At 42.7% G+C, this 27,599-nt stretch overlaps 1 protein-coding gene across 2 annotated transcripts in view; it reads left to right on the forward strand.

The window, feature by feature from the left end:
* PKD2 (polycystin 2, transient receptor potential cation channel) overlaps positions 1-12,659 on the forward strand; it is a 77,022-nt gene extending 64,363 nt beyond the window's left edge. The window contains exons 12-15 of one of the 2 annotated variants that reach the window (XM_068233146.1): positions 590-707; positions 7,046-7,209; positions 9,265-9,412; positions 10,643-12,659. In XM_068233146.1, the coding sequence (XP_068089247.1) occupies positions 590-707; positions 7,046-7,209; positions 9,265-9,412; positions 10,643-10,882 (670 nt within the window). In that variant the 3' untranslated portion in view covers positions 10,883-12,659. The remainder of the gene's footprint in view (positions 1-589; positions 708-7,045; positions 7,210-9,264; positions 9,413-10,642) is intronic. The other variant, XM_068233152.1, reaches the window with a different exon arrangement.
* Positions 12,660-27,599: the final 14,940 nt, after the last annotated feature.

Raw genomic sequence — 27,599 nt, forward strand, 5'->3', positions numbered from 1 at the left:
TCAAATTAACCATACACAGGTCATACTTGCCTCCTGTGTAGTCTACTTCTCAGTCTTTCTCCTCTCCTGCGTCCTGTTTGTCCACTGTGATGAATGGAATTTTCCATCCTCCATTTCAAAAAATGGCCAGTACCCCATAACTACTTTCTGGTCAGCACACTGTTAAACTGTAATTTCACCCATTTGAGCCATAGGGAAACATGGACATTACCTTGCACATTAAGTTGTAACTGACAGCAGCTGATGTATAACTGACAGCAACTGGTATATTTCAGTTCTGACAAAATTGTCAGAACTGGAAGGGATCACTATAAGAAGAAAATGGTGAGCTTCTGAGAGGAACTGACAGTGAGGGAAGTATGTAATATTAATTTGCAGCTACATCATGTGTTTATTTTAAATAATTTTACTTACTTCAGGTTCCCTTTAAATGGGATGAAACTCTATAACTGACGAAATAAATACAAAATCTTCTGACTAGCCAGTGTGGCTTTTGGACAAAACAATAGATTCCCTGAGGATGGAGTAAGTCATTTTGCATAAAACCTGTTCACTGCTGACATTTTATGTGCTGATTCTATTTTTGCAGGAAAGGCCATACTGATGCAGAGATTGAGGCAATTTTTGCTAAATATGACCAAGATGGAGACCAAGAGCTTACTGAACATGAACATCAGCAGATGAGGGATGACCTGGAGAAAGAGAGGGTGAGTACCTGATCATAAGCGCTAGTGATTTGAAAAAAACTCTTGCTAATGCAATGCTATGGGAGATTTTTATAAAATCACATCCCTCCAGTGGGATCACACCCATAGCATTACATTATCGAGAGCTTTTCAAATCACAAGCGCTCAGAAAGGCGCTCCTAGTGGGTTCCAGGCCTTACTGGGGATATATAGGTGCTGGCTTACTGAACAGGAAGAGCTTATATTCCCTCCCAGGTCTCCTGTGTCAGAGGCAGAGCCAGCCACTAGTATGTACGGAGGGCTTTCCTATTAACCATTAATGACAACGCCATTAACTTCAATGCAATCTTGCACCGCAATCTGCCAGTGGATTTGTGAAAGGTGGATTTTAAAGTGAAATATGAGACCATTTTGTTAAGTTGAGTATGTGAAAACAGGCCAACTCGCCGCAAAATCAAACTTTAAGAATTTGCCTGCTCATCCCTATGTTTAACTTCAGACTGTGCTGTGTGTAGAAATGTCAGGTGATTCCAGCAATTCTCAGCATGCTTGGACATAGTTGTACTCATAAGCTAAGCATATGCAACAAATAAAACTTAGAGGTGCCGCAATGACCTATAATAGAATGTAATACATTATAAAGGATATTCAATTTTATGTTCATTATTCTGGTTTGTCTCAGAAATACTTCCTGTATGTATATATTCCTGTGTATTGGGATCTAAAAATTCCCCCCCCCCCCCCCAGTGTTGTTTAGCCTAGGCTATTTAGTTTTGCAGCATTTTGCCCCAGAGCACTTTGGGAGACCAGGTGTTGTTTCTGCTCACTTTGAAACATAACAACAAACACTCTGCAGTGAGGCACCTTTCAACGCGGCGGGTAGCGGCGCATCGGCGGCGATTGGTATAAACACTTTTTAAAAAAATTCTAGATCTATCTCTTTCTTTCTCTCTCTCTCTCTCTCTCTCTCTCCCTCTCGCGCGTCTTATGGTCCGAAAAATACGGTATATACTAAACCAGGTGCGTCCATGTTCCAGGAGCGTCTTGTACATGTTCTCCCCCAAATAGTGACCTACTGTGTCTCCCCCATGTGTCATCCTGTATCTCCAATGTCTCGCCATGCGCCCTCCTGTATCCCCCATGACTCCTTTCTGTGTACCTATTAGGGTTGCCGTGGTATGACAGTATACCGCGGTTTCAATATGCATGATAATCATACCTTGCACTTCTTGAAAATACCATTTTTTCCTTCTATTTCCGCATCCCCCGCCTGACATACTGCGCAAATGCCGGGTGGTGACGCGCGTCATGCGCATAGGCAGAAGACTGCTGGCCGTGGCTGGAGCGCAAATTCTCATTCTGTAACATGAAAAGATGCTCTTTTTGCGGCTCTACGTAGTGCGCATTGCGCACCTTGTATGACCCTCCCGGCCACCTACTACTGGCTACACCTATCTCTAACATCACCAGGACTTTTTGCAGGAACAGGGTGAGCCTTTCTACAGTTTTACTCGCGGCCCCACATCTCCTGGCGGCTTAATCATATGTATGCCGAGGGAGTGGGGCACCCACACTGGGATGGAGGGGGGCCCCGGGTCCAAATAATTATATGATAATACTATGATTATAATTATATGATATATTATACTGTCATACCGTGGTATTTTTTTGACGGTTATCATACTGTGGAATTTCATACCGTTGCAACCCCTAGTCCCTATGTGTCCTGTGTCCCTCGTGTCTTCCTGTGTCCCCATGTGTCCTCCTGCACCCACCCCCCCCCCCCCCGGGGTGCCTCTGCTCCCTCCCACTTGTGTCTCTTTCCCCCCCCTCCCGGTTGTAGCGGCAGCTTACCTACTCCATGCACCCGAAAGGATTGAAGACCTCCATCTCCTCTGCACTTCCCCCTCTAGTGAGTGGCTTGTACTGATGACGCGATCAGACAAGTCATTCACTAGAGGAAGCTGCACGGACGAGATGGAGGTCTGCAATCCCCCCAGGTGCATGGGTATTGGGAAAGCTGCCACTTACACATGGGGGGGGGGGGGTGAAGGGAGTGGAGGCACGCAGGGAGAGCGGACTCAAAGGCAGGGAATCCCCGATGGGTCGGCGGTTCGTATCGGCGGGCGTTCGTAAGTCGGGGATTCCCTTTGCCATATAAGACGCAGGGACTTTCTCCCCATTTTTTTGAGAGACAAAGTGCATCTTATACGGCGGAAATTCGGTACTTACCTATGGGGTGCTGCTTCTCTGGTCTCCCTTGTCCAATGGCATGCACCATTTTCTCCACCCAACCAGCCACAGCGAAAGCAGTTTGTAACTGCTTTGGCAGTTTTGTGTGTGTGTGCTGCAATGCATGCTGGGAGATGTACTTCATGAATTATATAGCAGGCTTGAGGCAGGGAACACAGTTGACGTTCAGTTTTCCGCGCGTGTTTTTCTGCATACTCTTTCTGCACACAGTGTGTTTCCATGCAGGAAATCGTGCGCGTTTCACAGCAGCTGATGTAATTAATAGAGAAAACCGCCAAAAATGTGCAGAGTCATCATGCAGAATGTCAGTTTTTTTTTCTGCGTGCGAACAACACAGTAAGTGTGAACTAGCTGATTGATTAACATGAGTTCACAGTTTTTCTGTGCCAAAAAAACGTGCACGAAAACCGTCAAGTGTGTTCCCTGCCTTAGTGATCATTTAAAGAGACACTGAAGCGAAAAAAAAATGATGATATTATGATTTGTATGTGTAGCACAGCTAAGAAATAAAACATTAAGATCAGATACATCAGTCTAATTGTTTCCAGTTCAGGAAGAGTTGAGAAACTCCAGTTGTTATCTCTATGCAAACAAGCCATTAAGCTCTCCGACTAAGTTAGTCGTGGAGAGGGCTGTTATCTGACTTTTATTATCTCAACTGTTCCTGGACTATTTACTTTTCCTCTGCTAGAGGAGAGGTCATTACTTCACAGACTGCTCTGAAAGACTCATTTTGAATGTTGAGTGTTGTGTAATGTGCACATATTATAGAATGATGTAATGTTAGAAAAAACACTATATACCTGAAAATAAAAGTATGAGAATATTTTCTTTGCTGCTAATCTTCTAGTAATTATTCATAGTACACAACCAATTCATTATATCATATTTTTTTTTTCGCTTCAGTGTCTCTTTAAATAAAGTCTAAACTATGTTAATAAGCTTCCATGTCTTGCGTTGTTCCAGTGTATGACTCTATTAGCACAATGATTCCCTTTGGCACACTGGCCATAAATATTCTATTGCTTTATGGTTTTGAACTGCATGCGTTTTCTGGTTCTCTGCTTTAGTCTTCATAAACTGGGTGAATAAAATGAGTTATAAAGCAGGCTTGACTGATTATTTAAAAGGTCTTCAAAATGTTAATGATAAACCTCCATGCCGTGCAGTGTACCCGTGTATGACCTGTAAGCACCCTGATTGTCTTTGACACATTGGCCATGAGAATGTTATTGCTTTAGGGTTAGTGTCCCCATTTTAAGCCTTGAGAGTTCCCTCTGGTTATGAAACACTAGTATTCATTATCTGCGTTGCTGTTCTCGCACACCTATAACCAGCTAATGATTAATGAGACATATGCTAAATGGCAAACTTGGACATGAGCTTATCTTATCTTGCTATGTTTTTCTGAGGGGAACGAATGTTCCTAAAGTGTTGGCACAATTGGTCTATTCATGTGTTCGGTTATATATTTTTATATTTCCTTCTCTATTAGCATTTAGACATGAGTTCATTTTTCTGCAGTCATATACATTGGAGACCAGGGTTAGAATCTCAGCTCTTCTTATTCAGTAAGCCTGTACCTATTCAGTAAGGAGTCCTTGGTCAAGACTTCCTCACATTGCAGGATGGCCTATTGAGCGCGTCCCAGTGGCTGCAGCTCTCAAGTGCTTTGAGTCCAACAGGATAAAAGCACTATCCAAAAGTTAGAATCCAGTTCCTATTGTGTAGATCAGGCATAAATGGCTTAATATGCGCAAACATTTTGTGCATTGTGTTGGGAGGTATTTGGTATTAAGGTTACACACTATGCTCTGCTGCTCTGACCGCATCTTCACAGAGGGATCAGCATTGCAATCTGCTGTCTTACTACTGAAAATGGTCAGATATGCAGTAGAATGTTTCTACTGTTTGTTAGGAACACCACTGGATGTGGTTTCTGGAACAGGTGTCCAGGTGAGATGGGTCTTAGCAGGTTTACAGTACTGACATATTTGTGATGTCACTTGGCATTTCACATGTGCTGACATTGGTATTGATACTGCAGAAGCCTCTGCTTTAGTACGATACAGTAAGGACACTAATGAAGCTTCATTTGACTTCATCTGTGTGCTGTACAGTATATACAGTATGTGTACTCTCTAATAAAAGTGCAGGTTATAGGACTCTGTGGTTTATCACCTCTTGATTGTGCAGTTACAGTAGTAGTTTTTGGTTTCATGCTCATTCCTTGTTAGAAATCCACAGTAAAGCCAAAGTCAAGTAGAGCCCAAACCACTTGGATTGTGTAAAAGGCCTAAAGCAACCCAAAAGCCCCCATATTAAAAATGCCATGTTATATACAGCCTTGTCTTCTTAAAATGGAAGGTATTTGTAAATATTGGGCTTTGAAATGAGTAGGCTATAGGCATGTTGTATGCCAGGATCTCTGGTGTATGCCTGGCTTTCCAGGGAAATGATTTGCATAATAAACACACACCATGTCCATTGCTCAAATCAATTGTTTGGGATTGTTATGGTTAATCATGTAGCAGGAGCACAGGTATCATTGGAGTTATGGTCCTCTTTTCTTGCGTTTCATTGAGTTGGATAATACCCGGCTGACCATTCGTCTCTGCTCACTGTGGGGTGTGCCCCGTGGGTCAATATAATCACATTAACGTGATGCAATTATATTGTAATAGCACTTTAGCAGTGTGATGCATGCAGCGCATAACCATTGTAGTGAAGCATACTTTGTATGTATTGTATGCATCACTGTATGTATTGCACCACATTAATACTGTGCAATGTGACTTTGTACCTCCGCTGTGTTGCGATTTTGTTTTTACAGGGTATGCAATACGGCAGTGTGAACCTTGCCTTATTGTAGTGTCTACTGCACCTTGCAGCAGGACACCTCCTGCTCATCCTGGCACTCACCTGTTCACGAACTGACTGCAGAGAGTCGAAGAGCATATCTGTGCAATAGTTACCAAATGGACTGTGGCAGTGGTGTGACATTAGATTATTTTGGGTGTTAATTATCTAGCATTTGTGTAGCTTAAAGCTTCATGTACCCTTTAAATGTATGTACAAAACAATCCTTTATGATTTTGTGGAGACCAGTTTAGCACAACTGTGGAACAGATATGCTGCTAGGCTTCAGGCCAAGCATACTGTGCTGTTCTATGAAGGGAGGAAGAGTAGTCAGAGGCACCTTACTGCAAGTACTTTAATGGAGTTCTTGCATGAACAATAGAGGTTAGTTGTTATATTCACTATACCACTGGACACCTGTACGCCCTCAAGAATTTCAGCCAAAATGAACATGAACTGTCATATCTGCTGATGGAAATCTAAAGTGTTTATCTGTACATTGATGATTTCTAGGATGATCTTTCTGGGCAACAATTACTGAAAGTGTGTGCATATCTGTGAGCTGCATAAACTGCAGTGAAGCCTACAGTAGAAAAGAGGTAGATACTGTAGATCACAGTCTTTCTGGACGGAAATTGACAAGTGCAAAGCCAACAGGCATACATGGCTTTTGTCACTGGACTCAACTGAGTGTCACCTCTCATCTTATCAGAGAGGTGAGGTGGATATGGCGGCTGCCATGTTTATTCCCTTTTAAACAATACCAGTTTCCTGGCAGTCTTCCTGATCAGGTTTTACTGGAATAGCCATATGCTTGTTTCAGGGTTTTGACCAAGACTCTACTTATGCTTGAAGATAAACAGGACAGCCAGGCAGCTGGCATTGTTTACAAGGAAATAAATATGGCAGCCTCCATATCGCTCTCACCTCGAGTTCCCTTTAACCATTCCCACTACTTCTTATCAACATACTCTGATTAATCTTCAGAGGTTATTGATTTAGAATTCTGTTGTGAATAGGACTTTGTAAGCCACTTAAAGAACTGTAAAGCGTTTAGTAGGCTACCAATTTCAGTTTTGATAATATATGCAGGAGCAAGAGGGAGGTGGTTAAAAAATAGGAAACTGTCTCTACACTTTAAACCAGGATAATCCTCATCAACTTGCTTTGTTGTAATATTAAATGTAAATTGTGAACCCGCTTCCTTTTGAGCAGCAATCTGTAGCTGTATGTTTGTTTCCCACAAGGAGGACTTGGAGCTGGACCGGGCCTCTCTGCCTCGCCCCATGAGCGGTCGCAGTTTCCCACGCAGTTTAGATGACTCGGAAGAGGATGACGACGAGGACAGCGGACACAGCTCTCGCCGCAGAGGCAGCAGCTCAAGTGGAGTTTCTTATGAGGAGTTCCAAGTGTAAGTACTTGCTCTGTGTGCTGGAAAAGCTCTGAATCCAATTGTTGACTAGATCTGACCTTCAGCTTTGATGATAATTCATTAAAGGGACACTGAAGTGAGAAGTATTTGGAGACTGCCATATTTATTTCCTTTTAAACAATACCAGTTGCCTGGCTGTCCTGCTGATCTCTTTGGCTGCAGTAGTGTCTGAATCACACGCCTGAAACAAGCACTTGGCTAATCCAGTCAGACTTGTTTAGAAACATCTGATCTGCGTGCTTGTTCAGGGTCTATGGCTAAATGTATTAGAGGCAAATGATCAGCAGGAAAGCCAGGCAATCTGAATCATTTAAATGGAAATAGGTCAGCCTCCATACCCCTCTTACTTCAGATTCCCTTTAATTTCTGCAACATCACAAGAAGCAGGTCCAAACGAAATGACTCCAGCCACAGACACCTGTTTTATAAAGAATCAGAGTAGCCTCCAAGCTACTGTTCAAAAATGCAACCAACATTCTTTATTACCAGCTAATACAAAATGAAATGACCACTTGTATAGAAAATTCATACATATAAGATGTACATTTGTCCCAGAGTAAATTACTTTTTTCCTATGTGACTGTCACACCAAGTACTAAAAATCTGACAAATTTGACTGAATAGGCCAAAAGGCTGAAGTAGTTAAGTGCGCTTTGCAAAACAAGCAAAACTTTTTATGAACTTCTGACTTGATAAGCAAGCAACATATTGATATACAAGCATAGAACGTTTAGGGCCCGTTTCCACTTGTGCGGTGCGAATCGGCACGGTAAAAATTCGCATGCAAATGCGAATTTCGCATGCGGTTGTATGCGAATTTTCGTGCGAATTCGCATGAAAATTCGCATGGATGACGCTGTATGCGAATTTAACCATGGCAGTGCCGGTGTGCTTTTCCATTGATTTCCATGCGAATTCGCATACCAAAGCCGCAGGCGATTTCCCTATGTGACTGTCACACCAAGTACTAAAAATCTGACAAATTTGACTGAATAGGCCAAAAGGCTGAAGTAGTTAAGTGCGCTTTGCAAAACAAGCAAAACGTTTTATGAACTTCTGACTTGATAAGCAAGCAACATATTGATATACAAGCATAGAACGTTTAGGGCCCGTTTCCACTTGTGCGGTGCGAATCGGCACGGTAAAAATTCGCATGCAGATGCGAATTTCGCATGCGGTTGTATGCAAATTTTCGTGCGAATTCGCATGAAAATTCGCATGGATGACGCTGTATGCGAATTTAACCATGGCAGTGCCGGTGTGCTTTTCCATTGATTTCCATGCGAATTCGCATGCGAATTCGCATACCAAAGCCGCAGGCGATTTCCCTATTAAATACATTAGCGGCGATTCGCATGCATTCCACACGCAGGCGAATTCTGAGGGCTCTGCCATGCAGAAAAATCCTGCACAGAAAAACGCTCAGGAAAACTGACAAGTGGAAACAGGCCCATCCACTTGTATTGGCTGTGTGAATCTGCATGCAGGAAACGCATGCAGATTCGCGATAGTGGAAACGGGCCCTTATGCATATTGCATCATCACAACTGAGACGATGGTTCTTTTCACTTGACACTGCAGGACTGTACTTAATTGTACTTAGACTAGGTACTGTACAATGTCACATTTCTGTGAAATAGTCAAAAGTAGACAAAGGCAACTGTCATTGGATAACTTTCCTGTTAAAGCCACACACACAAAAAAAGGAACAATGATTCCGTTAGTTATGCTGAAAATATTCTTTACATTTTTACTTTATGCATTACAGTATTTTGTATTCAATACTTTTCTATAAATGTTTTTGGATTGTGGAGCAAATCATCTGAGCTTCCATTAAACCTTATGGGGAAATATGTCTTAATAGAAGAGTGATTTGGATTACAAGCATGTTTCCAGAACTAATTGTGCTTGCAAACCAAGGTTCCTTTGTAGTTGTGTTTAGACATTCAAAGTTTTGTTTTTTGTTTTTTTTACCTTGCCATTTGTGTATACCTTTACTAAATACTCTCTGGTGACTATTTTCCTCTCCTATAGCCTTGTGAGAAGAGTGGATCGGATGGAGCACTCTATTGGAAGTATTGTGTCCAAAATAGATGCCGTGATTGTCAAACTAGAAGCCATGGAGAGAGCCAAAGTAAAGCGCAGAGAGGTTCTGGCAAGACTTCTAGATGGAGTCACTGAGGTACAAAGTTTCACTTCATAATCCAGTGCATGGATCTTGGAGCTTTAACTATAGGCTCACATTTCATCCCCATGGAACTACATCTCTGGGGAGGAGATGACTTGGCTCCTGATCCGTGTGTTCATATCTTGTTAGTCGTGCGCCACCATTGGCAATATTGCTTATATGCTACTGAACGACGCGAATATACACTAAACTTTTGGCATCAGTTTATTACAGCAAGCGCATAACAAATTGTGATAAACCTGTATCAATGCTGTACAATGTAAAGAACACCTCAAGTAAAAAAAAAAGTGCTGGGAGAAACCACAGGCACCTGAAGTGAGTAAAAAGCAACAAACAAATTGGATACCTTAGTAGTGGGAAGCCCAGTCTGGATGCTCTCATCCACGGCTGTGAACGCAAGCAGAAGCTGAAAAGGGACCCTGCACTGAAACACTGGGCTCTCTGAGAATACAGAAAGCTTTTGGACTATGCAAAGGCTTCCTCCGACTAAGGTCCTCACGTCAGGTTTGCTTTAATGTTGTTAAAAATTCAATTTGCGTTCAGCCACCTGTCTTTCTGCTCTTTTCCCTTCAGCCGATGTGCCCATCCGAGAGCTGCATGGCTGGCTCCAGGTTGTGCGCGCCTCAGTTGCATTCCTGTGGCTGTGAGCATTCTGTGCTTGTGCAGTTCAAAAAAATTTGCACCTGCATATTTTGCGGAATGCTCCCGGCAGTGGAAGCGTGCTCGAAGCAAGCATAGCTGGATGAGTTGGCCAGATTTCAGAGGAGGACATTGGCTGAATGGAGCAGCCCAAGAGGACAGCGAGGGACCAGGATGACTACAGGGCCCTGGAAGAAGCCCCAGGTAAGTTAAACTGGGGACCATAGTGTTGCTTTAGGTACTCTTTAAGTACAAACTGCATGCATTTACTTCCCTGGAATCTAAACTCTGCAGCTGAATATATGTGTGTTGTCTCTACTGAAACAGTCAGTGCAGGTCTATAAACTAGTGAAAAAGGCTTCCTGCTGACAGTATAAATCTGGGAGTGCCCATAGTGCTGCCAGTCAATGTTAGGATCATGGGAGAAGTGTAAGGGGATTGTCTACTCAGAATCGGGATATACAGATATTATGTGGCATTAATCCTCAATTAAAGGAATTCCCTACTTTTTAACAAAAGTGGAGTTTCACTTTAATTCACCAGTTTCATAAAGCTTATTTTAAAATGTATGTTTTCTCTATTCAGGATGAACGGCTTGGCCGGGATAATGAGATGCACAGAGAACAAATGGAACGACTGGTGAGAGAAGAGTTAGAGCGATGGGAATCCGATGACACAGCTTCTCAGATGAGCCACTGCCTGGGTACTTCTAGTGTAACCACTGGTCAGCCCCGCTCAAAGACCTCACGGCCTCCATCTTCCCAGTCTGTAGAGGGTGTGGATGGTGGAGGGGTGGCTACCAGTGCATCTAATAGTCAAGTGTAATAAACAGTCTCTGCATTAATTATGGCAGCATTGGGGTTGAGATAGGTGACTTGAGACTTCAGCAGGCCCTACCAGCCTTAGTCCCCTAAAAGCCACAAGTAGTCTAATCTAGAGGCAGACCTGCCTTTTTGTAGTAAAAACTCCTCACAGAACTCTGTAAGAGAAACCAGGAAAGCTCTGTACTTTTGGGATTGTGCATTAGGATACATAAGAGGCGGTTGTGTACCTTGTGCACAACATGCATGAGCATCCTTTTTAAAATTGCACATCTTTATGCATTCAAGCATACTTATAAAATGAGTCTTCTTGTGCCTTGAAAATGGTCACACACTGACTAGCTTAGATCATTCTGTAGTCAGAATCAAATTTTGAATGGAAAAATGGGTAAACAAAAAAAGATGGGAGGGTGGACTTACCTCCCAGCAATGACACTAGAAGCGTACAAGTTTTTAGACTTTATTTACCCTTCTAATGGTTTTCCTGGGAGGGAAGTCCTCCCTTCCTTCTATTTTTTATTTTATTTTTTTGCTTACCCATTTGATTGGATGGGGATGGGTGTTGCTCGCTTTTCCTACTACAGAGAGCGAGCTCTTAACCAGAGTGGGGGTGGTTTGTTTTCGCCTCCTGCCCACACAGTGGTTGCTTTTGTGGTTACCCACATTTGTGAGTATTACTCTTCTCCAAGCATTGCAAAGCTTAATACAGAGCATACAGTATTTGGGCTCTCTCTGTCACCATTTTGTGTTTCAGTTTAATCTTTTCCTGTATGGAGAAGTGCAGGTAGTAGAGTGACTGAAGGCCAGCTGTCACACAAGCTGAGTGTGGTGCAAGGTCTCACGACAGGATCACTGGTTATTAAAGGACACCTGAGGTGAGAAGAAGATGGAGGCTTCTATATTTCCAATGAAACAATACCAGTTGCCTGCATCCTGCTGATCTTTCATGCATCAGTAGTGTCTGAATCACACACCTGAAAAAAGTATGCAGTAAATCTAGAGTGTCCAACGCCGGTCCTTCAGGGCCATAGCCATGACAGTGTTTGAGATAGACAGAGAAATAGAGAAATGTGTTCTACTTAATCAGCTTTCCTGCTTCTGTCTTATCCATTAATTTGAGCTGTGCCAAAAATGTTTGAGGACTTCAGCCCTTAAGGACCCTTGGATATCCCCGCTTTAAGTCAAACATCTGATTTGCATTCCTCTTCAGAGCATGCAGTTCAACCACCTGTGGAAAAGGGACCTTAGGGGATTACTCTATACTGGGAAAGCATGGATAGCAGGACAGCCAAGCATATGGTATTTCTTAATAGGAAATAAAATATGGCAGCCTCCATAGCACTCTCACCTCTGGTACACTTTAAGGCACCTTTTCAGCTTTATCCATTGCATTACGGCACAACGGACAATATAATGGCATCGTGGTTGGGGTGTCTTGGCACCCTATGGGAAAAAAAAAGAGGATACAGGAGACAAAAAAGGGAGCCCGATAGTGCAGTATGTCAATAGTAGGTGTGTGGAGAAATCAATTGATTGAAAGGGCTACTCACAAAGGAGGGTTGCAAGGGGCAACCGACCACAGGAAGCAGGTGGAGACCATAAACCCGACTCCACTCAGGGTGGTCCTGGACGGACCTGGTTGCGGTCGCTCTCTAGATGAAAAAGGATGCACAAAACATTAACCGTGGTAAAACAACGGGTGTTCTGTCACCACCCCTCGGACAAACATGTACGGGGGTATAACTATGCACAATAAGGGAAAGAGGCGCCCTGATTTGAATAAAAGCTTTTAAAACCAGTTTAAAAACGAAAAAGAAAAATGAGGTATCTTACCTCAATGACGAAATCTCTGTAAACTTACAAATGACAGAAATCATGTAGCATAGGGAGGCTCCCTATGCTACATGATTTCTGTCATTTGGCACTGTATTGGCCTGAGGAAGCGGGCTCAGACCCGCAAAACGCGTTGCCTGTGCTCAAATAAAAATCTTTTGTAAGTTTACAGAGATTTCGTCATTGAGGTAAGATACCTCATTTTTCTTTTTCGTTTTTAAACTGGTTTTAAAAGCTTTTATTCAAATCAGGGCGCCTCTTTCCCTTATTGTGAATATAATGGCATCTAAATGCAATGCAATTTTATGTCAATAGTGCCTCCACAGTGATGGTTTGCGGTGCTGCAATTTCTGTCAGGATAACCTGTAGCAGGGTCGTAAAACAGACCCTGCAAGGGATGCAGCTGCAGGAGGGGGGGGGGGGGTGCAGAAGCCACGTGAGGGGAGAAGTTTCTTTTCCCTGTCCTTAGAGACTGACAACTAAGGGCATGGAGAGAAAAAGCTTTCTATTCTCTGCACAATTATTTTAATGATTACATCTGCTCAACCACTCATAACGCATCATACAAAATTTTGTAGACAAAGATTTGCAGATAGTCCCTAGTTAGTGTGCAGCAGGGTCTTGTGTACAGTACCCTGTCCCCAGCCTCTCTACCTCCTTCTCAAGTGGGGTGTATTGTAGTGACGTTGGAGGAGTCTGCCCGAGCCGTCTCTGCCTCCTTCCCGAGTGCTGCTGTGTACTGTTGTGATGCTGGAGAAGTCTGCAGAGCCAGGTCTGCTTCATCAGAGATGGACAGAGTGAGTGTAAAAAGATGCTGGGATCACATTCAAGTGTGCACTAACCAATTGAATAACATTGGTCCTCCGTTTACCTGTGCATAAACCGGGGGCCCCATCCAAAGGGTGGCCCAGTGATTTCCTGTTACACTCCTGGCATGCAGTGCATTATTGGACGAAAACGCACAGCATAAGTCTGTGTCGCAGCCGGAACGTGCATTGCAACTTTGCCATCCTATTTTCCTGGCTGCGCATTGCAGTGGTTATAGTGTCAAAGTGGCCTTAGTATGTTTTTTTATTATTATTTTTTTTTTATTTTATTCAAAGGTGTTATTACATCAAAGCCCTTACCACAAAAAATAATAAAATCTGTTAGAAAACTTAAAATGTTCATAATCTGAACATAAAATGATACATTTAGGTGAAATTAGCTTGTAAATAATGTAACACGTTGTTACGGTCTTATTTTATAAACAAACTTCATCTTGAAGTGCTACAAGTATCATGGATATCCGTGTAAGCTCTATGATTGTGTTCACGTGTAGGAACTAAGACATACCCATCTATTTTGTGTTATAGTTCTTAGCTGGAAATGTATTCATTTGTGCATCACACAATATGCTTTGTTTATAACTCAATGGATGTACTATATAAGGTGTTTTTATTCACAATTCAAAAAGTAGTTCTCACTCTTGGTTGTGTGACGTGACAATCACTGCCCAAACAATGAGCAGGGGAATTTAACACACAACTAGGTAAAGAGGGCAGACCAGTATCTAGCCCATACACTAATAACTGTTTAAATTCGTAAAGTGGTAGCATACAGTACTTGTAATTATAACATTTAACATACATGTGTTTGCATACATATGAAATGTTTATTCGTCCCAAAAATTACTCTTTTCCTATGTTTCCATCACTCACAGTAAGCAGTCTTGACAGGTTTTGAAGAACCCCCTGTATTGAGCTGCTCAGTCCAGCTGCCAGAATAGCATGCAGACAAGTTTGATTGCATCTTTGTATAAATGTATTTCTAGGGAGCACCTTTTGTACATGATGAATAGCTAATAATCAGTAATAAGGAGATTGACTAGTCCAAAAACTGCCATATCCGTCGATTTTACGATCTACTGAAAGTGGCAGCTACATAGGAAAAAAGTACTTTACTGCACATCTTAAATGCATGCCTACACATGAAACTGATTTAATTTAGCTGCATTTTACTGATTTGTCACCCCCTGAATGCAGTGTTTAAAGGAAAACATAGATGATAAAATATAGTTTTATACATACCTGGGGCTTCCTACAGCCCCATGCCCACGGATTGCTCCCACGCCGCCATCCTCACTCTTCTCCTGCTCTGGTACCGGGTCCCGTAACTTTTCTTCAGTCACGGCCAGTCTGTGCAAGAGAAGTGCGCCCTCTACGTATCTCTCCGCCAGACAGATATGTAGAGAGCGCATTTCCTCTTGTGCAGACTGGCCGCGACTGGAGACCCGGAGCACCAGGCAGCGGAGGATGGCGGTGTGGGAGCGATCCACGGGCATGGGGCTGGAAGAATCCCCAGGTATGTATAAAACGTTATTATTTTATCGTCTCTAGTACACTTTAAGCAGCTACTCTCTGCCTGTATGGATAGCAAACTAGCTGCAGTGTGCGGTTTCCTGGTTGGAAAATCCTACTTTACCGTACTTTGTGGGGCAAACCCTGACATAAATGTTTGGAAACTTCTTTATTACAAAGCTGTACATTTATGTAAGAAATATAAACTGAATAACAATTAGTACACATTTTATATCCTTAACACTTAGTAGAAATCAGGGTAAGAGAGGATATCCGTGCATTACTGTCCCTCAATGGGTCTCACTATCTAATTACATAAGCTGGATACAGGAAAGAGGTTATCACTGCACATTACTGTCCCTCAGTGTAATTACATAAGCAGGATCCAGGAAGAGAGCAGTATACACTAATGAACGTATGCCGATGTCCGGCAAGATCATTATTTCTCTGACTGAAAACTGGGAAATGTCAGTCACTTAACCACCTTGGCACCACTCCATAATCCAATTTCAGCAACAATGTTTATTAAACATCTATCATACCGCCACTGTATACTGCAGATTATGAAACTTCTATTAAAATTCGCTGCTGCCTGTGCCCTTTATTTACTGCACTGAGAGCAGCAGAAACACTCACTCACAGCAGATCTGTCCAATCTATGAAAGCAGCAAACACTGAATTCTATGTTTTATATTGAATCTGCATCTGCATTTGTTTTTGTGTATGGTGAGCTTGAGTCCTCCATCCATTCTCTCTGTGTACCTATGGTCTTTCTCTCTCTCAGGCCCAGTGCACACCAAAAAGTGCACGCTTAGCGCTTTTTGAAATTATTTTTTAATGCGATTCTAGGCATGTGCTTAGCGTTTTCTAAGCATGCCTAGCGGGTTTTTTTGTAGCGTTTTGGTGTAGCGTTTGTAATATTTTGTTACAGTAGAGCAGTAACTGAACAGCTTCTGTAACAAACGCTTGGAAAATCGCTCTGATCTAGCGCTTTTCAGAGTGATTTTCCACTTTCCTATACTTTACATTGAGGCTAAATTGCCTCAGACATGCTGCAGGACCCGCATTTGGGGGAGAAAAAAAAACACATCGCTCTGGTGTGCTCCATCCCATTGAAATACATTAGCCAAGCGCTTTTCAAAGCGCTGGCAATTTTAAAAGTGCTCAGAAGCGCTCTTGGTGTGCACCAGCCCTAATTCTTTCCCACTAGGTGCTGTGCTGTCCATTCTGACGGACCGCTCATAGGATGCTTTCATACCGTTACTGTTACCATTAGTTAAAACCTCTGGGAACATTTAATCACATGGTGCAAACTATTTCCAGTCGGGTGAATTAGAACTAGCGCTGCTGACGCTTGTCAAAGTACAATTTCCCGTAACGCGTGCATGAAATCTGGTTCCTGCACACGTTGGCTAATGAGAAAGGGTCCTTATAAACTTGTCAATCTGAAGAGGTTACCACTGAAGTGCTCAGACTTTAAATAAAACCGAGCAGTTAGTAATCTTCACCCAATCAAATCAATAACGTTCTTGTAGGAAAATAATGATCCCCACCAAAGAAAAATTAAAATAATGTCCCTCTTGTTACTTTGCTGTGGGAGAATGAATGAGCCAAAAAGTAAAGAACCGTTTTGTTCCAACACTTCTATAAGCAGTATGTTTAAAAATAAGTCACATTTTCAAGATTACTTTTTGAAGTTACTGTGTGTTCATATGCAAATGTATGCTTGAAACTTGAAAATGGACCAATTGAATTTTACGTAAGCAAGATTGCATTTGTTCACGTTCTCAAGCTGCATACATTTTCATACAAAATTTGCATAATGCTGAATCAACTGTAAGGGCTTGAACCCACAGGAGCGCTTTTGGCAGCGTTTTGGCAGCACTGCGATACGCTAGCAGTTTGCCAAAACGCTGGGCTAATGTTAATGGATGGGGCAACTTCCACAGGAGCGTTTGCGTTTCCCAGAAACGCAAACGCAGGACCTGCAGCATTTTGGGAGCGTTAGCGCTTCAATGTAAAGTATTGAAACGCTAGCAGAAACGCTCAGCAAAACCTAAACTCAGCGGTTTTGCTAGCGTTTTGCGGTTCAGCACACTGTAACAAAATGAAAAATAATTCACAGGACCAATCAGGATAAAAACGCAAAACGCAAAACGCTAGGCACCCGCTGGGGAAAAAAATACAATGTTGCAAAACACGACCAAAAACGCGCATGAATCCGCTTGCAAACCGCTCAGACAAAACGCTAGCGGTTGCGTTTTGCGTTTGCGGTTTTCAGTGGGTTCCAGGCCTTATTTGCATCTCATTGACAATGCATACTGTGTGCTGGGCAGCTTTTTTAAGGTGCGTACACACGTCAGATAAAAGTCTTTGGAAAATGAAAGATCACAGGCCAATTTTACCCCCTTCCATGTAGTATGAGAGCCATACTCTACACAGTCTATTCTATGGAGCTGAACTCCCCATCAGATAAAATCTTTGCAAGATGCTGCACACAAAGATGCTGTACACATTCAACAGATCAGTATCTGCAAAAGATCTGTTCCTGCAAAAGATCCATTCCTGCAAAATGCCTTCATAGTCTATGATATCTGCAGATCCCATACACACCTTGTTTAATGGACATTCATCTGCAGATCAGACAATTATCTGCCGATCTGAAGATCCATCCTGGTGGATCTGATTTACAGATAATTGTCCGTTAAACAAGGTGTGTATGATGATTCGCAGATCACATAGACTATGAATGCGTTTTGCAGGAATGGATCTTTTGCAGGAACAGATCTTTTGCAGATACTGATCTGTTGCATGTGTACAGCATCTTTGTGTGCAGCATCTTGCAAAGATTTTATCTGATGGGGAGTTCAGCTCCATAGAATAGACTGTGTAGAGTATGGCTCTCATACTACATGGAAGGGGGTAAAATTGGTCTGTGATCTTTCATTTTCCAAAGACTTTTATCTGACGTGTGTACCCACCTTTAGATGGACGACTGCCAGAGGCTCGTTTAGCCAATGCTAAATACGTTTCTCCTATTGAGCAGAATAGTGTGTTGCGTTGGTTTTCAGCATTGTCATTACGGCTTGAGCATGTAGGGGGACGCAAAACTGCAAACGCAGCTAATGCTACATGCAGTGTCTTGGTAAACTCGAATGACCGTGGCACAAAGCTGGCCATCAATTGTAACCGCATTGAGATGAGTGCTGCCATTCATCTCCATGTGGGACATGGTGGATCCCAGCGGTGAAAGCCGTGTACAGCTGCCAGCATTGGCCTGTCTAAACGAGCCCTTCCTTGGCTCTAATTCTCAATTACGATGTATTTTCCCGTATGGATGGATATTGCTTGTTAAAGGGGAACTGAAGTAAGAGGTAAATGGAGGCTGCTATATTTATTTCCTTTTAATCAATACCAGTTGCCTGGCAGTCCTGCTGGTCTATTTCTCTGCAGTAGTATCTGAATAACACCAGAAACCAGTATGCAGCTAGTCTTGTCAGGTCTGACTTTAACCACTTAAGGACCGGGCTATTTTTTGTGATTCTGTGCAGCACAGCACAGATCAGGAACCACGCAGGGTGACCAGACTCCAACCCCCCCCCCCCTTTTTTTTCCCCACTAGGGGGATGATCTGCTGGGGGAGTCTGATCGCCGCCACTCCATGTGGCCGAGCGGGGGGGGGCCTCCTCAAAGCCCCCCTCCACAGCGCGATTCCTCCCTCCCCTTCGCTCCATGGGCAGCACAGGACGGCAATGCCTCTGATGGGCTTCAGCCTATCACACGGCGGCGATCCCCAGCCAATCAGAGGCCGGGGATCACTGATCTTTTTACGGCGCTGCTGTGCAGCAGCGCCGTATTGATGTAAACAGCGGGGATTTCTTCCCCGCGTGTTTACAATTAGCCTGCGAGCCGCGATCGGAGGCTTGCAGGCTGTTCATGGAGACACCCTCCGTGAACTGACATGGAACGGCCGCTCCATGTAAAACCACAAACGACCAGCCGCCGCCTATCGGCGTTAGCTGGTCGTTAAGTGGTTAAAGTCTGAAACACCTGATCTGCTGTATGCTTGTTCAGGGGCTATGGCTAATAGTATTAGAGGCAGAGGATCAGCAGGGCTGCCAGGCAACTGGTATTGATTTAAAAGGAAGTAAATCTGGCAGCCTCCGTATACCTCTTACTTCAGTTCCCCTTTAACTTAGGCTCACACCACCAAGAGTGAAAATTTCTTTTTTAGATCATCGCGTGCTGTTTTTCTATGGGAAATTAAGAGACCTTATGACTCTTAATGAATGAAATTCGGATTTGTGAAACAAAAGTGTATTTTTCTTCCTGCAGCTTGGATTCTTCTTCTGCAATGTCAAACTCTTTATTAATGGGTAAGCTGGGACAGAGATGGTCAGAAAAAAGTATTTTTGTTCCCACCATGGTCATGTTTCCACAGTCCACAGCAATGCTGGGCCACTGTGTGTCTGCATTTCATTGCATACATGTAGGTGCAGCATTGTATTTGGAAAACATGCTGCAACTTCATATATTACTTTGTTGATGTTCTTGGGGATGTTTACAGGATTCTGTGAATGGAATGCATGCTAGCCATAGTATGTGTTCTGGATCAGTTGACCAGTACTTTCAAGTACTGAAACATGCAGGAAGCAATCACACTTGTCCATTTCTGTAGTATCTTGCTGCAATGTGCAAACGCATCGAATGATTTTCTGTGGGGCTTCTGTGTTTTCAGGATGCATCTGGGATTCTGCATAGCATTCAAAAATATACAACCTGCACTACGTTTTCTGCACAACTCATGATCTTTCATTAAAAATCACCGGCTACTGTAAAAAAAAAAATTATATCTGCTGTTCCTGCAGACTCAAGTTCCTGCAGACTCCCACACACTTCTGTTAGCTGCTGGAGGGACACAGGCATGAGCAGGACTGAAGGCTCGTTTCCACTATCGCGAATCCGCATGCGTCCAACGCATGCGGATTCGCACATGTAATGCAAGTGGATGGGCCTGTTTCCACTGTAGCGTTGTTGAGGTGCGTTTTTTTCAGCGGTGAAAAAAACGCACAAAAGAGCCGCAGAATTCAACTGCGAGTGGAATGCATGCGAATCAAATGCGAATCGCATGCAATGTATTTAATAGGGAAATTGCATGCGATTTCCCCATGCGTTTTTTGCCGCGAATTTGCAAAGGTACCAATGTAAATTCACACAGGCAGTGGCATGGTTAAAATCGCATATACCCTCACCTATGTGAATTCGCGGCAAAAAACGCATGGGGAATCGCATCTGCATGTGATTTCATCAGCGGTGGAATCCAGGCGATTCCGCACCGCAATAGTGGAAACGAGCCCTGAGCCTTACCTCCTTCATTCAGTATGCAGTTCCACATCGGATCTGCACCATGCATGCATCCTTTATTCTGATGAGTGGTAAACTCCATGCAGATGGATAGTTACTCCACCATTTGTGTTCAGAGTGATTGCAGTGCCAGTCTCTCTGAGATCTGGAAAGCCAGCTTGGGCCTTTTACCCCCTTCTCTTTCATAGAGAGAGTAGTGAGTGTTAGCATCAGAATATGTAATGATTGGATGTAGCCTAAAAATGAGGCTGATATTGTGCATTGAAATCCCAGACACCATGGGCCTTTTTAATTCGCTTTCCTCCTAGGTGATCATCTTTTATCTTTTGTTTAAAATATCTTTTCTGCACTCTACAATCAAAATTATTTTTCAATTGCACTTTTTTCAACTAATTTTTGGTACGGAGTATTTTCTTGTATGTTGGTGGCTTAAAAGGCATTTTATTGATAAGTGATGAAAAAAATCTCCTAGGAGAAAACTTAGGAGAGAGTGAATTGAATATAGGACCTGTGTGACAAATAACCAGTAGAATTCTATTCAAATGCACCAATTTCATATGAATGCACTTCAACACTAAACTCTTATACAAGGTTATGCAGCTGGCAGTATCCAGTATTAGCGTTTTATGGTATCCAAAATGTGTAATGCAAAACTGTGTTTAGTGGGTTCGCTCTGTAAAGCTCTTCACAGCTATTAGAAGATTAAAAACCATTTTTCTATCATATCTCATTGGATTAGTGCATGGAGAGAATTTGTATACAAGTGTTTGGTGTTGAACTAGCTATGCTCCTCTTTCTATCCAGGCAGTGAGAAATTCCAGCAAAGGAGAAAAAGAATCTCACTTTACAAATTTAAAAACTGTACATTTTGAGTAAATACATGAAATGTGCTGAAAGCTGGTAAACTTGTTTTGGGACAAGAATGAATTTGTTTCTGCAATAGAACACAGAATACAGTTCTACTATAACAGTATGTTAAGCCAAGCACTTTATAATAAATATTTTTATCTTTTTGAAAACTGCAGTCTCTTGCCTGTTTGTTTATAGCATTAAAATATGAGTACTGTCATTAAACACACCGATGAAAGATACATAAGCTGATGGCAGAATTTTATAACTTCTCTGGATAAAAACTGGTTTGGTTTTGACGGCCTTATTAACCACTTCTTGAAAAAAAAGACCGTATATCTATGCCCCGTGGGAAGACAGTTCCTGGTCCAGGGGTGTAGATGTACATCTCACGCCACGATCGCTGCTGTGCATGCTCCCGTTACCGCCCTTTAGTACACTGATTGGTAAATGGTAACACAGTTTCCATTCACCGATCTAAGTGCCTGTGATCAATGATCACCTGCATTAATGAGATGCCGTGGTTATTGATAAAACAAAAGTAAACACATACATTGCTTCCTGTTAGTGCACCAACAGTATGCACAGGAATATGAGGGGGGGGGGGGGCATCTAGTGGCCAAATAGTAAAAGTACATCCTACATACATTAAATTAAACATAACTATATCCATTAAAATGAACCCCTTACCTCTCCATTCTCCCATAATTACCCCCCCCCCCCCCCAAAAAAAAAAAAATCCCTATCTAAATATATACAACAAATATATACATGATAGTACAGTATATACACAATCGCAATACAAAAGGGATCAGGCAGAATATCAGTCAGCAGGAGAGCAAGGTCAGCAACAGGTTCAGCAATAGGTAACGACAAGGTTCAAGACAGGATACCGGGATGTCAAGGATCTCAGATCTGGAAGTACAAAGTTCTGGCAATCAGTAGGGGGAATCTGCATGCTCATTGGGGGACTGTGACTAAACGAATTGGAGACACAGGATCAGCAGGAGATTCAGGCAACTGGTATTTTAAAAGAAAATATCCATATCCTTCTCAGTTTAGGTTTCCTTTAAAATGCATTTATAATAAAATAAATCTTAGCAAAATGTACCACCCAAAGAAAGCCTAATTGGTGGTGAAAAAAAAACAAGAAGATTTAGATCATTTTGCTGTGATAAGTAATGATAAAGTTATTGGTGAATGAATTGTAAGAGTGCTGAAAGGTGAAAATTGCTCTGGTCCGTAAGGGGAAAAACCCCTCAGCGGTGTAGTGGTTGATTGGAATAGTCGTCCATAACATACAATGGACCTCAGTCCCTTCACTTCAACAGTCCCTTCTGCAAGCAAACATTTTAGTAAAGGAGAATTGCACAACTGAACTGGGAATTAATGAAAACCTGTAAAGGAAAAAAGTTCAAGGGGGTACTTACCACGGGAGGGGCTTTTGCTTTGGTCCCTGCCAACGGTAATCCAGTGCAGTCAGCACCCGGAAAAAAAGTGGCCGTTGTGTGCAGGTGCAGTAGAGGCTTACCGCTCCGGTGGAAATAGCCCAGCCCAATCGGGTCCCCATCTGCGCCTGTACAGTAAAGATAACTTGATAGGGGTCAACTATTTCCGCCCGAGTGGTAAGCCTCTACTGGGACTGCGCTCAGTGGCCAAAGCCCTACCAGTGCTGGATCCGCTCAGCAGAGGAAGACTCAAGAATCCAGATGCTTCCACCTCCTGAGGTAAGTATCCCCTAGGAATAACATTTGTAATGACTGTCAACTTTGAGAGACCAAAAGATAGAAACAAAAAAGAATTGGCTGCCTGCAACATTTCTGAATATTGTTCAGACTAGATATTTTTGGATCAGAGAAACTTTTACTCATTGCATAATTGTGTTCCTTTCATATAGTTTATAGGGCATTCCTCAAGCCAAATACTTGTTTTGTTTTAACCACTTGAGGACCTAGGGCTTTCTACCCCTTAAAGAGAATCTGTACTCTAATATTCTTACAATAAAAAGCATACCATTCTATTCCTTATTTTCTCCTGTGCCCCTCTGTGCTGTTTCTGCCACTCTCTGCTGCAATCCTGGCTTGTAATTAACAGTTTTAGGCAATGTTTACAAACAAACTAACCAGCTTCTAATAGGCTCAGCTAAGCATAGTGTGTGAGTATGCAGGGGGCCTGCAGAGGGTGTGTATCGCTTCTACCAATCACAAGCAGCCCTGCACATTCCACACAATCAAAGCCTTAGCCCGACAAACAGGACAGAGGAAAGATACATTGATTTATTACAGAGACAGTGTAATTAGGAAGAGCTGCAGTAAGCCCCAGCACATTAGAACAGGCATAGGAACTCATAGGATAGAAGAACTAAGGCTGAAAAAATTGTTACAGAGTCTCTTTAAGGACCGGCCACTTTTTTTTCCATTCAGACCACTGCAGCTTTCACGGTTTATTGCTCGCTCATACAACCTACCACCTAAATGAATTTTGGCTCCTTTTCTTGTCACTAATAAAGCTTTCTTTTGGTGCTATTTGATTGCTCCTGCGATTTTTACTTTTTATTATATTCATCAAAAAAGACATGAATTTTGGCAAAAAAATGATTTTTTTTTACTTTCTGTGCTGACATTTTTCAAATAAAGTAAAATTTCTGTATACATGCAGCGCGAAAAATGTGGACAAACATGTTTTTGATAAAAAAAAAACCCATTCAGTGTATATTTATTGGTTTGGGTAAAAGTTATAGCGTTTACAAACTATGGTGCAAAAAGTGAATTTTCTCATTTTCAAGCATCTATGACTTTTCTGACCCCCTGTCATGTTTCATGAGGGGCTAGAATTCCAGGATAGTATAAATACCCCCCAAATGACCCCATTTTGGAAAGAAGACATCCCAAAGTATTCACTGAGAGGCATAATGAGTTCATAGAAGATATTTTTTGTCACAAGTAAGCGGAAAATGACACTTTGTGAGAAAAAAAAAAAAAAAGTTTCCATTTCTTCTAACTTGCGACAAAAAAAAATGAAATCTGCCACGGACTCACCATGCCCCTCTCTGAATACCTTGAAGGGTCTACTTTCCAAAATGGGGTCATTTGTGGGGTGTGTTTACTGTCCTGACATTTTGGTGGGTGCTAAATTGTAAGCACCCCTGTAAAGCCTAAAGGTGCTCATTGGACTTTGGACCCCTTAGCGCAGTTAGGCTGCAAAAAAGTGCCACACATGTGGTATTGCCGTACTCAGGAGAAGTAGTATAATGTGTTTTGGGGTGTATTTTTACACATACCCATGCTGGGTGGGAGAAATATCTCTGTAAATGACAATTTGTTAATTTTTTTTTACACACAATTGTCCATTTACAGAGATCTTTCTCCCACTCAGCATGGGTATGTGTAAAAATACACCCCAAAACACATTATACTACTTCTCCTGATTACGGCGATACCACATGTGTGGCACTTTTTTGCACCCTAACTGCGCTAAAGGGCCCAAAGTCCAATGAGTACCTTTAGGATTTCACAGGTCATTTTGAGAAATTTCGTTTCAAGACTACTCCTCACGGTTTAGGGCCCCTAAAATGCCAGGGCAGTATAGGAACCCCACAAATGACCCCATTTTAGAAAGAAGACACCCCAAGGTATTCCGTTAGGAGTATGGTGAGTTCATAGAAGATTTTATTTTTTGTCAAAAGTTAGCGGAAAATGACACTTTGTGAAAAAACACAATTAAAATCAATTTCCGCTAACTTGTGACAAAAAATAAAATCTTCTATGAACTCGCCATACTCCTAACGGAATACCTTGGGGTGTCTTCTTTCTAAAATGGGGTCATTTGTGGGGTTCCTATACTGCCCTGGCATTTTAGGGGCCCTAAACCGTGAGGAGTAGTCTTGAAACGAAATTTCTCAAAATGACCTGTGAAATCCTAAAGGTACTCATTGGACTTTGGGCCCTTTAGCGCAGTTAGGGTGCAAAAAAGTGCCACACATGTGGTATCGCCATACTCGGGAGAAGTAGTACAACGTGTTTTGGGGTGTATTTTTACACATACCCATGCTGGGTGGGAGAAATACCTCTGTAAATGACAATCTTTTGATTTTTTTACACACAATTGTCCATTTACAGCGGTATTTCTCCCACCCAGCATGGGTATGTGTAAAAATACACCCCAAAACACATTGTACTACTTCTCCCGAGTACGGCGATACCACATGTGTGGCACTTTTTTGCACCCTAACTGCACTAAGGGGCCCAAAGTCCAATGAGTACCTTTAGGATTTCACAGGTCATTTTGCAACATTTGGTTTCAAGACTACTCCTCACGGTTTAGGGCCCCTAAAATGCCAGGGCAGTATAGGAACCCCACTAATGACCCCATTTTAGAAAGAAGACACCCCAAGGTATTCCGTTAGGAGTATGGTGAGTTCATAGAAGTTTTTATTTTTTTGTCACAAGTTAGCGGAAATTGATATTGTTTTTTTTTTCACAAAGTGTCATTTTCCGCTAACTTGGGACAAAAAATAAAATCTTCTATGAACTCACCATACTCCTAACGGAATACCTTTGGGTGTCTTCTTTCTAGAATGGGGTCATTTGTGGGGTTCCTATACTGCCCTGGCATTTTAGGGGCCCTAAACCGTGAGGAGTAGTCTTGAAACCAAATGTTGCAAAATGACCTGTGAAATCCTAAAGGTACTCATTGGACTTTGGGCCCCTTAGCGTACTTAGGGTGTAAAAAAGTGCCACACATGTGGTACCGCCGTACTCAGGAGAAGTAGTATAATGTGTTTTGGGGTGTATTTTTACACATACCCATGCTAAGTGGGAGAAATATCTCTGTAAATGACAATTGTTTGATGTTTTTTACACACAATTGTCCATTTACATAGAAATTTCTCCCACCCAGCATCGGTATGTGTAAAAATACACCCCAAAACACATTATACTACTTTTCCTGAGTACGGCGGTACCACATGTGTGACACTTTTTTGCAGCCCAGGTGTGCTAAGGGGCCCAACGTCCTATTCACAGGTCATTTTGAGGCATTTGTTTTCTAGACTACTCCTCGCGGTTTAGGGCCCCTAAAATGCCAGGGCAGTATAGGAACCCCACAAGTGACCCCATTTTAGAAAGAAGACACCCCAAGGTATTCCGTTAGGTGTATGGCGAGTTCATAGAAGATTTTATTTTTTGTCACAAGTTAGTGAAAAATTACACTTTGTGAAAAAAAAACAATAAAAATCAATTTCCGCTAACTTTTGACAAAAAATAAAATCTTCTATGAACTCGTCATACACCTAACAGAATACCTTGGGGTGTTTTTTTCTAAAATGGGGTCACTTGTGGGGTTCCTATACCGCCCTGGCATTTTACGGGCCCTAAACCGTGAGTAGTCTGGAAACCAAATGTCGCAAAATGACTGTTCAGGGGTATAAGCATCTGCAAATTTTGATGACAGGTGGTCTATGAGGGGCGAATTTTGTGGAACCGGTCATAAGCAGGGTGGCCTTTTAGATGACAGGTTGTATTGGGCCTGATCTGATGGATAGGAGTGCTAGGGGGGTGACAGGAGGTGATTGATGGGTGTCTCAGGGGGTGGTTAGAGGGGAAAATAGATGCAATCAATGCACTGGGGAGGTGATCGGAAGGGGGTCTGAGGGGGATCTGAGGGTTTGGCCGAGTGATCAGGAGCCCACACGGGGCAAATTAGGGCCTGATCTGATGGGTAGGTGTGTTAGGGGGTGACAGGAGGTTATTGATGGGTGTCTCAAGGTGTGATTAGAGGGGGGAATAGATGCAAGCAATGCACTGGCGAGGTGATCAGGGCTGGGGTCTGAGAGCATTCTGAGGGTGTGGGCGGGTGATTGAGTGCCCTAGGGGCATATAGGGGTCTAATCTGATAGGTAGCAGTGACGGGGTGATTGATGGGTAATTAGTGGATGTTTAGGGTAGAGAACAGATGTAAACACTGCACTTGGGAGGTGATCGGACGTCGGATCTGCGGGCGATCTATTGGTGTGGGTGGGTGATCAGATTGCCTGCAAGGGGCAGGTTAGGGGCTGATTGATGGGTGGCAGTGACAGGGGGTGATTGATGGGTGGCAGTGACAGGGGGTGATTGATGGGTGATTGACAGGTAATCAGTGGGTTATTACAGGGGAGAACAGATGTAAATATTGCACTGGCGAATTGATAAGGGGGGGTCTGAGGGCAATCTGAGCCTGTAGGCGGGTGATTGGGTGCCCGCAAGGGGCAGATTAGGGTCTGATCTGATGGGTAACAGTGACAGGTGGTGATAGGGGGTGATTGATGGGTAATTAGTGGGTGTTTAGGGTAGAGAACAG

The sequence above is a fragment of the Hyperolius riggenbachi genome, chromosome 1 (assembly GCF_040937935.1).
Source record: "Hyperolius riggenbachi isolate aHypRig1 chromosome 1, aHypRig1.pri, whole genome shotgun sequence".
In the NCBI taxonomy this organism is placed as follows: domain Eukaryota; kingdom Metazoa; phylum Chordata; class Amphibia; order Anura; family Hyperoliidae; genus Hyperolius; species Hyperolius riggenbachi.